Genomic DNA, 15367 nt, shown 5'->3' with positions numbered 1-15367 from the left:
TATGTTCAACATAGGAGGGCCAGCACAGGAAGCAGCTCTTTCAGTAGTTTAGTTGGAATAGGATCCAGTTTCCAGCTTGAAGGTTTAGAGGCCATGATTATTTTCATCATTGTGTCAAGAAATATAGTACTAAAACACTTGACGGTCTCTCTTGATCCTAGGTCCTGGCAGAGTTGTGCAGACTCAGGACAACTGAGCTTTGATGGAATACGCAGATTTAAAAAGGAGTCCGTAATTTGCTTTCTAATAATCATGATCTTTTCCTCAAAGAAGTTCATGAATTTATTACTGCTGAAGTGAAAGCCATCCTCACTTGGGGAATGCTGCTTTTTAGTTAGCTTTGCGACAGTATCAAAAAGAAATGTCAGATTGTTCTTATTTTCCTCAATTAAGTTGGAAAAATAAGATGATCGAGCAGCAGTGAGGGCTCTTCGATACTGCATGGTACTGTCTTTCCAAGCTAGTCGGAAGACTTCCCGTTTGGTGTGGCGCCATTTCCGTTTAAATTTTCTGGAAGCTTGCTTCAGAGCTCGGGTATTTTCTGTATACCACGGAGCTAGTTTCTTATGATAAATATTTTTAGTTTTTAACCTGTAGTGACACCCCATCCCGTGAACGGGACCATTGTCATCATCTGACACTAATTAGCATAACGCAACGGACATAAATCTTCCTAGAAAATATTCCTATTCATGAAAATCACAAGTGAAATATATTGGAACACAGCTTAGCCTTTTGTTAATCACCCTGTCATCTCAGATTTTCAAAATATGCTTTACAGCCAATGCTAGACAAGCATTTCTGTAAGTTTATCATAGCCTAGCATAGCATTATGCCTTGCTAGCAGCAGGCAACCTTGTCACGGAAACCAGAAAATCAATCAAATTAAATAGTTTACCTTTGATGAACTTCGGATGGTTTCACTCACGAGACTCCCAGGTAGACAGCCAAAGTTCATTTTTTTCCCAAAAGATTATTTTTGTAGGCGAAATAGCTCTGTTTGTTCTTCACGTTTGGCTGAGAAATTGCCCGGAAATTGTGGTCACCACAACGCCGAAATATATTCCAAATTAGCTCCATAATATCGACAGAAACATGGCAAACGTTGTTTAGAATCTATCCTCAAGGTGTTTTTCTAATATCTATTCGATAATATATCCGTCGGGACAATTCGTTTTTCACTAGGAACGATTGGAGTAATGGCTAACTCTGTATTTTACACAAGAATCTCTCTCGGAGCCACCATGTGACCACTTACGCAATGTGGCCGCCTACGGCTATTCTTCAACAGAAATGCGTAAAACTACGTCACAATGCTGTAGACATCTTGGGGAATACGTAGAAAGCGTAAGCTCGTTGATGGTACATTCACAGCTGAATAGGGGGTCATTGGAACGCAGCGCTTTCAAAACCTGGGGCACTTCCGGATTGGATTTTTCTCAGGCTTTCGCCTGCAACATCAGTTCTGTTATATTCACAGACAATATGTTTACAGTTTTGGAAACGTTAGTGTTTTCTATCCAAAGCTGTCAATTATATGCATATTCTAGCATCTTCCTGACAAAATATCCTGTTTAAAACGGGAACGTTTTTTTTCTCCAAAAATAAAAATACTGCCCCCTAACACCAAGAGGTTAACTGATTTTTGTCTTCTGACGTCCTTGGATAGGCAGAGGGATTCTGGAAGGGCATCAAGGAATCTTTGTGTTGTCTAGGAATTTATAGCACAACTTTTGATGCTCCTTGGTTGGGGTCTGAGCAGATTATTTGTTGCAATTGCAAATGTAATAAAATGGTGGTCCGATAGTCCAGGATTATGAGGAAAAACATTAAGATCCACAACATTTATTCCATGGGACAAAACTAGGTCCAAAGTATGACTGTGACAGTGAGTAGGTCCAGAGACGTGTTGGACCAAACCCACTGAGTCGATGATGACTCCGAAAGCCTTTTGGAGTTTGTCTGTGGACTTTTCCATGTGAATATTAAAGTCACCAAAAATGTGAATATTATCTGCTATGACTACAAGGTCCGATAGGAATTCAGGGAACTCAATGAGGAGCGCTGTATATGGCCCAGGAGGCCTTTAAACAGTAGCTATAAAAAGTGATTGAGTAGGCTGCATAGATTTCATGACAAGAAGCTCAAAAGACGAAAACATATATTTTTTTGTAAATTGAAATTTGCTATTGTAAATGTTAGCAACACCTCCACCTTTGCGGGATGCACGGGGGATATGGTCACCAGTGTAACCAGGAGATGAGGCCTCATTTAACAAAGTAAATTCATCAGGCTTAAGCCATGTTTCAGTCAGGCCAATTACATCAAGATTATGATCAGTGATTAGTTCATTGACTATAACTGCCTTTGAAGTAAGGGATCTAGCATTAAGTAGCCCTATTTTGAGATGTGAGGTATCACGATCTTTTCAATAATGGCAGGAATGGAGGAGGTCTTTATCCTAGTGAGATTGCTAAGGCGAACACCAATGTCTGGTTAGACTGTAAACTCTCCCTCCAGACTCACATTAAGCATCTCCAATCCAAAGTTAAATCTAGAATTGCCTTCCTATTTCGCAACAAAGCCTCCTTCACTCATGCTGCCAAACATACCCTCATAAAACTGACTATCCTACCGATCCTTGACTTTGGCGATGTCATTTACAAAATAGCCTCCAACATTCTACTCAGCAAATTGGATGCAGTCTATCACAGTGCCATCCGTTTTGTCACCAAAGCCCAATATTCTACCCACCACTGCGACCTATATGCTCCCGTTGGCTGGTCCTCGCTACATATTCGTCGCCAAACCCACTGGCTCCAGGTCATCCTTAAGTCTTTGCTAAGTAAAGATCCGCCTTATCTCAGCTCGCTGGTCACCATAGCAACACCCACCCGTAGCACACGCTCCAGCAGGTATATTTCACTGGTCATCCCCAAAGCCAACACCTCGTTTGGCCGCCTTTCCTTCCAGTTCCCTGCTGTCAATGACTGGAACGAATTGCAAAAATCACTGAAGTTGGAGACTTATATCTCCCTCACTAACTTTAAGTGTCAGCTGTCAGAGCAGCTTACCGATCGCTGCAGCTGTTCACAGCCCATCTGTAAAAAGCCCATTCAACCAACTACCTACCTCATCCCCATATATATATATTTTTTTTTGCACACCAGGATTTCTACTTGCACATCCTCATCTGCACATATATCACTCCAGTGCCAATTGTTAAATTGAAATTACTTTGCCACTATTGGCTGATTTATAGCCTTACCTCCTTACTTCATTTGCACACACTGTATACAGATTCTTCTATTGTGTTATTGACTGTTTGTTTATCCCATGTGTAACGCTGTGTTGTTTTTGTCGCACTGCTTTGCTTTATCTTGGCCAGGTCGCAGTTGTAAATGAGAACTTGTTCTCAACTGACCTACCTGGTTAAATAAAGGTGAAATAAAATTTAATATAAATATATTTTTAAATAGATACACAAAATTGAAAAAAACAATAAAGAATGAAGAGTAAACATTACACTCACCTATTTCCAAAGGAATAGAGACATTTCAAATGTCATATTATGGCTATATACAGTGTTGTAACGATGTGCAAATAGTTAAAGTACAAAAAGGAAAATAATTAAACATAAATATGGGTTGTATTTACAATGGTGTTTCTTCTTCACTGGTTGTCGTTTTCTTGTGGCAACAGGTCACAAATCTTGCTGCTGTGATGGCACACTGTGGTATTTCACCCAATAGACATGGGAATTTATACAAATTGTCAGGATGTTAGGAAGTGCAACTCAGTTTCCACCTAATTTTGTGGGCAGTGTGCAGATAGCCTGTCTTCTCTTGAGGGCCAGGTTTGCCTACGGCGTCCTCTCTCAATAGCAAGGCTATGCTCACTGTGTCACGATTTTTTTAAGCATACTTGGACCAAGGCGCAGCGTGAATGGAGTTCCACATCTTTATTATGTGAAACTCAAAACAAGATACAAACAATGACCGTGCAGTACTGAGGTGCAACATGCACTGACTCAAAAACAAGATCCCACAAAAAAACAGTAGAGAAATGGCTGCCTAAATATAATCCCCAATCAGAGACAACGATAAACAGCTGCCTCTGATTGGGAACCATACCAGGCCAATATAGACGTAAAACAACCTAGATAAACATCCCCTAGTCACACCCTGACCTAACCAACATAGAGAATAAAAGGCTCTCTATGGTCAGGGCGTGACACACTGAGTCTGTACATACAGTGCCTTGCGAAAGTATTCGGCCCCCTTGAACTTTGCGACCTTTTGCCACATTTCCTTAACTTAAGGGGGCTGAATAATTTTGCACGCCCAGTTTTTGATTTGTTAAAAAAGTTTGAAATATCCAATAAATGTCGTTCCACTTCATGATTGTGTCCCACTTGTTGTTGATTCTTCACAAAAAAATACAGTTTTATATCTTTATGTTTGAAGCCTGAAATATGGCAAAAGGTCGCAAAGTTCAAGGGGGCCGAATACTTTCGCAAGGCACTGTAGTCAAAGATTTCCTTAATTTTGGGTCCGTCACAGTGGTCAGGTGTTCTGCCACTGTGTACTCTATGTTTAGGGCCAAATCGCATTCTAGTGTGCTTTGTTTTTTTGTTAATGCTTTGCAATGTGTCAAGTAATTATTTATGTGTTTTCTCATGATTTGGTTGGGTCTAATTGTGTTGCTGTCCTGGGTCTCTGCAGGGTCTTTTTGTGTTTGTGAACAGAGCCCCAGTACCAGCTTGCTTAGGGGACTCTTCTCCAGGTTTATCTCTCTGTAGGTGTTTGCTTGGTTTTGGAAGGTTTGGGAATCGCTTCTTTTTAGGTGGTTGAAGAATTTAACGTCTCTTTTCTGGATTTGGATAATTAGCGGGTATCAGCCTAACTGCTCTGCATGCATTATTTGGGGTTTTGGGTTGTAAACTGAAGATATTTTTGCAGAATTCTGCTTGCAGTCTCAATTAGGTGTTTTTCCCGTTTTGAGAAGTCTTGGTTTGGGAGTGGACCCCAGACCTCACAACCATAAAGGTCTCTATATCTCTCTCTGTTCAGCCTCTTGTTAATAAGCCCCCAGAATACTCTTGGTTCCTGTTTAGGTAGCTGATGGTAGGCTGGTTGTTTCAGTAGAAGAGGGCCTGTGTGGTCTAAGCTTTGTAAGCCTCAGCTGTCTGGTTAGATATGTTACTCAGGGCATAGCTTCCGGCAGAGTGTAAGAGAAGTAGAAGAAATAATGTGAGTTAATTTGGTGCTGTATAATACAATTTAGTGACTGAACTGATCCATAAGATCTGTCCTTACACAGACATCCACCATCACACCAACTATTTTTAAAGATATCTATCTATCTATCTATCTATCTATCTATCTATCTATCTATCTATCTATCTATCTATCTATCTATCTATCTATCTATCTATCTATCTATCTATCTATCTATCTATCTATCTATCTATGAGTGTGATGGGAGCGAGTTTAACAAGCTTCGATTCATTCAATGTCTTGGCCTTATTGGTCCAAAGACTAATTTAGCTGCCTCTCCTCAGTAGGCTCATCAATACTGTACTATACTATACTATACCAGGGCCTGTTGCCAAATCAAACCTACACCTGGGGTCTCCATCAAGCCACACACATACATCTGCCTTGGCGCCTCATTTATCAAAGGGGTATGTGCACAAAAAAGACTCTAAACTCTGAAGGTTGGTATTTATACATCTTGAAGAGAAAGTGTGTGCATCTCCATGCAAATCTCAGACCATGCGTACATACAACTTCCAGTGGTTGATCAAGCAAATATAGTTATTTTGGGGGAAATCGAGATGTTTGATGCACAGGAATTATAATGATGGTAGGCTAATAAAAACATTAAAACGTAGGCCTAATGATAAAACAGATGCATTTGCCTTTGGTAAGAAGATCACATAGCAGCATGTTAACTAATATATTTATTTTACTTTTATTATATGGGCCTAAATCATGATCATATTGCAGGGCATGTCTCTCCTCTGCTACACAATAAATATTAGGCTACCATTTATCCATTGTTCATTCAATAGCCAACCATGCCTGAAAGTAAATAGACCGGTAGCCTATGACAGTATGGGTAGTCTACAGTATTGCTGGGTGATCGGAGCGCGACATTATAGACTATTTAATCCCAGGCGAGGTTAAAATCCCAGGCGGGGTTGTAACATGGCTCTTGTTTATCAATGAAAACATGCGTATATGTTGAAAGTTTGATTAATCCTAATAATTTGGAACATGCAAATCCTACAATCTCCACGTACGCCTGAATTTTGTAAGAAATGTACATGAGAGGTTATCCATCAACCGGACAGGATTAACTGGCCTGGGTCCTAGTTAGACACCAAGTATGGTGGATAGGGGTCATTGCTCCCAATTCAGACTGGGGAGGACTGGGGGTAGAGAGTGATCAGGCAGATGGCCTCATTTGGTGTGTATATATATATATGTACATGTGTGTGTGTGTGTGTGTGTGTGTGTGTGTGTGTGTGTGTGTGTGTGTGTGTGTGTGTGTGTGTGTGTGTGTGTGTGTGTGTGTGTGTGTGTGTGTGTGTGGCAGTGTATGGATGTGATTCCTATCATGTCCACCCTACTGCTCCCTCAGAGTGCCCAGTGAGTTTGAAGCCTCATTAAAAATGGAGGAGGGATATTGGTTTCCCAGCTGCTGTGTGGGAGAGGACCTTTAATTTGAACCAGGGGAAAACAACAGAAAGAAAGAAAGCGAACGAAAGACACCTTCTGTATTTCCTCTCTCTCTCTATCCCTTTCTCTCTCTTTCCCTCCCTCTCTCTTTCCCTCCCTCACTCTTTCCCTCTCTCCCCCTCTCTCTCTCACACACACACACACACACACACACACACACACACACACACACACACACACACACACACACACACACACACACACACACACACACACACACACACACACACACACACACACACACACACAACAGTCTCGCAGCCAGTAGGTGTTTAAGTCTGAACACGTCAAGGGAAGACAAGATATCTACACATTAGAGGGAGGAACCAAAATACGTGTTGTTCAGTTTTGATGCCAGACTGCAGTTTGACCTTATACTGTAAAGGCTTGTGATGTAAAGAAGGACGCTTTAACAAAACAAGGATCTAAAAAACAAGATTGACACTATTGAGTTTTACAGAGAATAAACATTTATATCTAATAAAAAAGAAATCCTACTCCATGTACAAGGCACTGAAATTGACCATCCTATTACAGTTTTTTTCGATTGCTAAACGACAGTGGACACAACTGGAGTCACATGTGCAAAACTCTAACTACAGTCTGCACAGCAGCAGTTCATGTGGACCAAACTCTAGTTCGTTTTTCATTAATTGAACACAGTTTTCAAAACTCTACACACTTATCCCATGACTTTAACCTGCACAACACTGTGGATTTACAGCACTTTGTTCAAATGCTAACACACTGCTGTCAAAACTGTGAACCACACATTCAAAACGGAATAGATTTCAGCCTTGTGCCTTTCAAACACTGCTGATTGCAATTTCAGCTGAAAGGCTAAGCAGGTGTCTTGTTTTAGACTTGTTAGTGAACACACACATATATTACAGTATATATAGGTTAGGTAGAGCTCAGAAAGATGCATTTTGGAAATGGACCAAGGAAGATGGGTTCGTGGAGGGAGAAGGGTGGCAGGGAGAGGGCGGATCCGTGGAGGAAGACAAAGAAGACAAAGAGTTGTTATTTCAGATGAAATAAGGGCTACACTTATAGACCATGTCGTGAACCATGGTTTCTCATTGAGAGAGGCAGGGTTGAGGATGCAACCCAATCTGCAAAGATCCACAGTGGCATCTGTAATGCAAATTTTCCATCATGCAAACAGGTGAGAGTTACATCCTTACAGTAAATGAAAACATTACAGGAATCTATTTTGTATTGCAATTATAGAATATTTACACAGATATATATTACAGTAAGTTTGACTGTAAAATATATTTTTACAACAGGACCCAAAGGCTGCCCTCAACAGGGGGAAGAGGAAAAATATTTTCAGATGCGCAGGAAAATGCTATTGTTGACATGGTTGTTGTCAACAATGCAATAAAACTGCGGGAGATTCAAGATAGAGTGCTGGCTGATAATGATATACTTGAAAATGTTAATTCTGTCAGCACAACAACTATTGCTCGAGTCCTAAAGAAACACCAAGTTACAATGAAACAGTTATACACTGTACCGTTTGAGAGAAACAGTGAACGGGTAAAAGAGCAAAGATACCAATATGTCCAGGTAAGACGTCTGAGGATACGTACACAGCTATACAAAATATTTACAGTAAAAAAAAACACTAGCATTTCTACAGTAAAACTGTGCACTTACTGTTTTTCAGAGAGTAATGGAGGTGGAAGCACTGGAAAGACCACATTCATTTGTATTTATCGATGAAGCTGGATTTAACCTTGCCAAAACACGGCGCAGAGGAAGGAATGTTATAGGTCAAAGGGCCACTGTGGAGGTTCCAGGCCAAAGGGGGGGAAATATCACCATGTGTGCTGCAATGGCCAATGATGGTTTGCTTCTCAACACACCACTCATTGGCCCAGATAACACAGAAAGGCTTATAGCTTTCCTAGAACAGCTCTATGCTCAGCTAGTGCCAGCAGAACAGGGGGAGCCAGTAAGAAACCCCCAAGTTTTTGTCATAGTTTGCGATAACGTTGCTTTTCACCACTCTGCAGCTGTCACAGATTGGTTTGCAGCACATCACAGATTTATGGTTTTGTACCTGCCTGCATATTCACCCTTCCTCAACCCAATAGAGGAGGTTTTCTCTGCCTGGAGGTGGAAAGTGTTTGGTCACCACCCACATGACCAAATGTCTCTTTTGGAAGCCATGCGTGCCGGATGTGAGGACACGAGTCCAGAGGACTGCCAGGGATGGATAAGGCACTCCAGAAGGTTCTTCCCCAGGTGCATGGCAAGAGAAAACATTAGATATGATGTTGAAGAAAACCTGTGGCCTGATGCTAGAGAGAGGCAAGATTAGCCCCTCAATTATTTGTTCGAATTACAGTATGTACTTTTAGTTTCTACCTTTTTTTTCTCATTACTGTAATTCCGTAAATTACTACAAACTATTGAAGCAAACTGCTAATTTTCATTTACCTTAAAGAATTGTTATGTTCTAAAAAAAAATAATAAATCATGTGAAAGAATGTCACTCTTTTCTTTGAAGAAAATATGACTTTGTATGAAGTCACTGAAATTGTTCAAACTGTAAAGATGAAAAGTTTGTATTTTCTCTATTGGTATATGATTCTAGTGTTTTTACTGTCAGTGTGTTCTGAGTGACAGTGTGTGTTATCTCAGTGAGGGTTGTGCATAGTGTTTGGCTGCACTGAGCGTGTTTTGAGCCATGTGTTAAGTGTTGTGTTGCTTGGAATGAGTTTTGCAGGTGATGTGAACTGTTTAGCTCAGGTGACTGTTGGTAGTGCAGACTAGTTAGAGTTTTGCACATGTGACTCCAGTTGTGCCCACTGTCATTTAGCAATCGAAAAAAATGTAACAGTAACAAGATATGTGGCATATTGCATCAAGACAACATGTCTACACTAAGCTGATTGTCATCTCTTTGTTTTACTAATACTCTAATACTGTATCATGTGTTTGTAAAGCAGTGTGTTATTACCAGGCTCCTCACAAACGGAATGACCTTGTGGAGAGGAGAGGCACCTGATCAGGCCTCTGATCCTGGCTGTGCAATATTAATGATACTGCTGAGGACAAGAGCACCCTTTGACTCATCACTCTATATTTACTACTTTTTCCCTTTTTTAATTCTCTCCCCTCTCTCTCCCCTCTCTCACTTTCTCTCTCTCAGGATGACTTCCTCTTCAGTGTGTCTATTGTCAGTGGGATTGTATGTATCATCCTGGCTGTGTTCAAGTTCCTGCTGGGGAGAGTGCTGACCAGTAGAGCCCTCATCACTGACGGTAGGCTGGGAAAGACTGACTCACATGTCCAAATTCCAAACACACATGCACACACACACACACACACACACACACACACACACACACACACACACACACACACACACACACACACACACACACACACACACACACACACACACACACACAAATACTGAGGGCTTGCACAGCATGCCTTGTTGAACTGAAGCCAATTAAAGTAGAGATATAAGGCCTGGTGCCAGAGAGGTGAGAGAAATGGAAGAGAGGCGGAAAAACAAATGATGGTAATAAATAAGAGCTGGAGGCGACTGGTGTACGCGGTTCAGCTGTAGACGCTCCGCCCCTTCCCTCCATCCCCCTCCCCTTCTAGACTCCTTCCTCTCTTTATCTGTCTTTATTGTTTTTTGTCTCTGTCTCTGTCTCATGCTCTCCACCCTGTCTCTCCCGCAGGCTTCACAACACACACAGCAACAATCCAATAAACCTGATGTTGCTGTTCTGCTTTCAGACCGTCCACTTATCTCCCACTAGACACATATGGAGGCAGGTGCTAGATCGAAGCACATGACTGACTGGTTAGAAAAGGGTCTCTGTCTTTCACTCTGTTTCGGGGGTGCAGGGGAGCTCACCTGCACTGTTACCACAGGCATTGGAATAATCAATGATGTTTGACTCTGACTGACTGGCTTTGCATGTCAGATATTCAGAATAGAGTAGCTTCGTATATTTTAGTTCTAAAAGAGTGAAAGAAAAGGGAACGTCATTGTACAGATTTGTATGATAGCCAGGTAAATGCACATGCACATAAACTCAGACTGCTGAATGAGAACACACCTGGTTTGTTTTATCAGATGTGAAAAGGTAGATGTTGTTATTTATTATAGCCCATCTCCTTTACTTTGCCTAATCAACATGTTCCATTTTCCCTCTTGTGGTTATTGGTGTGGTTCTTCTCTGTGGCTGTAGCTTTTAACTCCATGGTGGGGGGCATCATGGGTTTCTCCATCCTCATCAGTGCTGAGGTGTTCAGACACCACCCTGACGTCTGGTACCTGGACGGATCCATCGGCGTCATCATCGGACTCATCATCCTCGCTTACGGTGTCAAGTAAGAGACATGTAGCCTACAAACACACATACAAATGCAAACAGACGCACAGACACGCTCACAAATGTAAACAGACAATCACATGTCAGACAGTCACATGACACACCTGTACACACACACATATTATGCACTCATATTATGCACAGACACCCACATACCCATTATATACTCTATTATATTCTATTGTATATCCATTATATACTGTATTCTATTATATTCTATTATATACCCATTATTTACTGTATTCTATTCTATTATATTATATACCCATTATATGCTGTATTCTATTCTATTATATACCCATTATATACTATATTCTATTCTATTATATTATATACCCATTATATACTATATTCTATTCTATTCTATTATATACCCATTATAAACTGTATTCTATTATATTATATACCCGTTATATACTGTATTCTATTATATTCTATTATATACCCATTATATACTGTACTCTATTATATTACATTATATACCCATTATATACTGTATTCTATTATATTCTATTATATACCCGTTATATACTGTATTTTATTATATTCTATTATATACCCTTTATATATTGTATTCTATTATATACCCATTATATACTGTATTCTATTCTATTACATTATATACCCATTATATACTGTATTCTATTCTATTATATTATATACCCATTATATGCTGTATTCTATTCTATTATATACCCATTATATACTATATTCTATTATATTATATTATATACCCATTATATACTATATTCTATTCTATTCTATTATATACCCATTAAAAACTGTATTCTATTATATTCTATTATATACCCATTATATACTGTATTCTATTCTATTATATACCCATTATATACTGTATTCTATTATATTCTATTATATACCCATTATATACTGTATTCTATTATGTTATATACCCATTATATACTGTATTCTATTATATTATATACCCATTATAAACTGTATTCTATTATATTCTATGATATACCCATTATATACTGTATTCTATTATATTATATATCCATTATATACTGTATTTTATTATATTCTGTTATATACCCATTATAAACTGTATTCTATTCTATTATATACCCGTTATATACTCTATTCTATTCTATTCTATTCTATTCTATTCTATTCATTTTAAACTGTATTCTATTCTATTCTACTGTATCTTAGTCTATGCCGCACTGACATTGCTCATCCATATTTGTATATATTCTTAATTCCATTCCTTTACTTAAATGTGTGTGTATTGTGTGTATTGTTGTGAAATTGTTAGATATTACTGCACTGTCGGAGCTAGAAACATAAGCATTTTGCGACACCCGCTAAACACGTGTACATGACCAATAAAATTTGATTTGATTAGCCATAAATAGGAACACATATTGACACGTGCACATATGCACACACATTCCCCCATGGGGAAAATAAAGTATTTATCTTATCTTACATTATACACAGTCAATCATCTAATGTCTTATGACACATCTTGTCTGCTCTTGTATCCCACAATATATCTGTCTTCTCTCCCTTCAGACTGCTTCTGGACATGGTACCCCGGGTGAGACAAACCAGGAACTACGAACGCTTTGAGTGAACGCTCCTAGGACCAGGGTTACACCTGATGCACCCCCTTCCCCTTCCCCATTATGATGTTGTTGGCGTGTTGGCCAACCTCTCAATTAAGGTTTTCCCACCAAGCCACCCCCTTCTAACTATTTGTCTTTACCTCCTGTCCATCATTATTACTATCCAGAAAGAGGGAATGAAGAGGTGAGAAAAAGGATTACGAAGAGGCTGGCATTAACGGCTGGTCCAGAGAGATCAGCATTTGTTTGCCATGTGTATCTGAACCCACTGCTGTTGCTAAGCGACCTAGAACCCCTGGCATTTTGAGAGGCACAAGATCCTTTTCATATTGCCCAAACCTTTTTTATGTTCCAACCCTGATTAGTATAAACTTCTGTGACTTTAAAAATCCCTATGCATTGTTAGAATCTGAATCATTTATAATGGTGGAATCATGCCACTACTTTCTGCCCTTGTCTGTTTTCACAGATCTCTATGGTTCTGTGTGTGAGTCTCCATTGCTCTTTGAGATTAGAAGCTACAGTTGAAGTCCTAAATTTACATACACTTAGGTTGGAGTCATTGAAACTCGTTTTTCAACCACTCCACAAATTTCTTGCTAACAAACTATAGTTTTGGCAAATCGGTTAGGACATCTACTTTGTGCATGACACAAGTAATTTTTCCAACAATTGTTTACAGACAGATTATTTCACTTATAATTCACTGTATCACAATTCCAGTGGGTCAGAAGTGTACATACACTAAGTTGATTGTGCCTTTAAACAGCTTGGAAAATTCCAGAAAATTATGTCATGGCTTTAGATGCTTCTGATAGGCTAATTGACATCATTTGAGGCAATTGGAGGTGTACCTGTGGATGTATTTCAAGGCCTACCTTCAAACCCAGTGCCTCTTTGCTTGACATCATGAGAAAATCAAAATAAATCAGCCAAGACCTCAGAAAAAAAACTGTACACCTCCACAAGTCTGGTTCATCCTTGGGAGCAATTTCCAAAAGCCTGAAGGTACCACATTCATCTGTACAAACAATAGTGTGCAAGTATAAACACCGTGGGACCACGCAGCCGTCATACCGCTCAGGAAGGAGACATGGTCTGTCTTCTAGAGATGAACGTACTTTGGTGTGAAAAGTGCAAATCAATCCCAGAACTACAGCAAAGGACCTTGTGAAGATGCTGGAGGAAACAGGTACAAAAGTATCTATATCCACAGAAAAACGAGTCCTATATCGACATTGTAACGTCGTTCTTCGTTTGTAGAAAGAGAGTCGGACCGAAATGCAGCGTGGTGGTTACTCATGACTTTAATGGAAAAAGTGACACATGAAATAACTATACAAAATACAAAAACACCAAACGGAACGTGAAACCTAATTACAGCCTATCTGGTGAAACTCAGGCAGCCAAGCCTATACTAGACACACCCCTAATCAACCACAATCCCAATGCCTACAAAAAACCCAATACGACAATACAATAACCCCATGTCACACCCTGGCCTGAACAAATATATAACGAAAACACAAAATACAATGACCAAGGCGTGACAGAACCCCCCCCTAAGGTGCGGACTCCCGGACGCACCTCAAAACCATAGGGAGGGTCCGGGTGGGCGTCTGTCCATGGTGGCGGTTCCGGCTTGGGACGTGGACCCCACTCCATTAATGTCCTAGTTCCTCCCCTTCGCGTCCTGGGATAATCCACCCTCGCCACCGACCATGGCCTAATAGTCCTCACCCAGAACCCCACAGAACTGAGGAGCAGCTCGTGACTGAGGGGCATCTCGGGACTGAGGGACAGCTCGGGACTGAGGGGCAGCTCGGGACTGAGGGGCAGCTCGGGACTGAGGGGCAGCTCGGGACTGAGGGGCAGCTCGGGACTGAGGCAGCTCGGGACTGAGGGGAAGCTCGGGACTGAGGGGAAGCTCGGGACTGAGGGGAAGCTCGGGACTGAGGGGAAGCTAGGGACTGAGGGGCAGCCCGGAACTGAGGGGAAGCCCAGTACTGAGAGGAAGCCCAGTACTGAGAGGAAGCCCAGTACTGAGAGGAAGCCCAGTACTGAGATGAAGCTCAGGTAGGTAGTAGGCTCCGGTAGATCCTGGCTGGCTGGCGGATCTGGAAGATTCAGGTTGACTAGCAGATCTGGAAGATTCTGGTTGACTGGCAGATCTGGTAGAATCTGGTTGACTGGCAGATCTATAAGATCGTGGCTGACTGGCAGATCTAGCTGCTCTATGCAGACTGGCAGATCTGGAAGAGACTGGTTGACTGGCAGATCTGGAAGAATCTGGTTGACTGGCAGATCTAGAAGATCGTGGCTGACTGGCAGATCTAGCTGCTCTATGCAGGCTGACAGCTCCTTGCAGACTGACAGCTCTTTGCAGACTGGCAGCTCTGGCTGCTTTATGCAGACTGACAGCTCTGGCTGCTTCATACAGACTGACAGCTCTGACTGCTCCATGCAGGCTGACAGCACCCTGCAGACTGGCAGCTCCTTGCAGACTGACAGCTCCTTGCAGACTGACAGCTCCTTGCAGACTGGCAGCTCTTTGCAGACTGACAGCTCTGGCTGCTTCATGCAGACTGACAGCTCTGACTGCTCCATGCAGGCTGACAGCACCCTGCAGACTGGCAGCTCCTTGCAGACTGACAGCTCC

The 15367-nt window shown here is 41.1% G+C and overlaps 1 protein-coding gene across 2 annotated transcripts in view; it reads left to right on the top strand.

The window, feature by feature from the left end:
* LOC118366481 (transmembrane protein 163-like) overlaps nt 1-12787 on the top strand; it is an 83800-nt gene extending 71013 nt beyond the window's left edge. For both annotated transcript variants that reach the window (XM_052493725.1, XM_052493726.1), the window contains exons 6-8: nt 9913-10024; nt 10973-11114; nt 12656-12787. In XM_052493725.1, the coding sequence (XP_052349685.1) occupies nt 9913-10024; nt 10973-11114; nt 12656-12716 (315 nt within the window). In that variant the 3' untranslated portion in view covers nt 12717-12787. The remainder of the gene's footprint in view (nt 1-9912; nt 10025-10972; nt 11115-12655) is intronic.
* The last annotated feature ends 2580 nt before the right edge of the window (nt 12788-15367 follow it).

This window comes from Oncorhynchus keta, chromosome 34, assembly GCF_023373465.1.
Source record: "Oncorhynchus keta strain PuntledgeMale-10-30-2019 chromosome 34, Oket_V2, whole genome shotgun sequence".
Classification (NCBI taxonomy): Eukaryota; Metazoa; Chordata; class Actinopteri; order Salmoniformes; family Salmonidae; genus Oncorhynchus; species Oncorhynchus keta.
The sequence above is the reverse complement of the archived record's forward strand: the minus strand, read 5'-3'. Positions and strand labels throughout refer to the sequence as shown.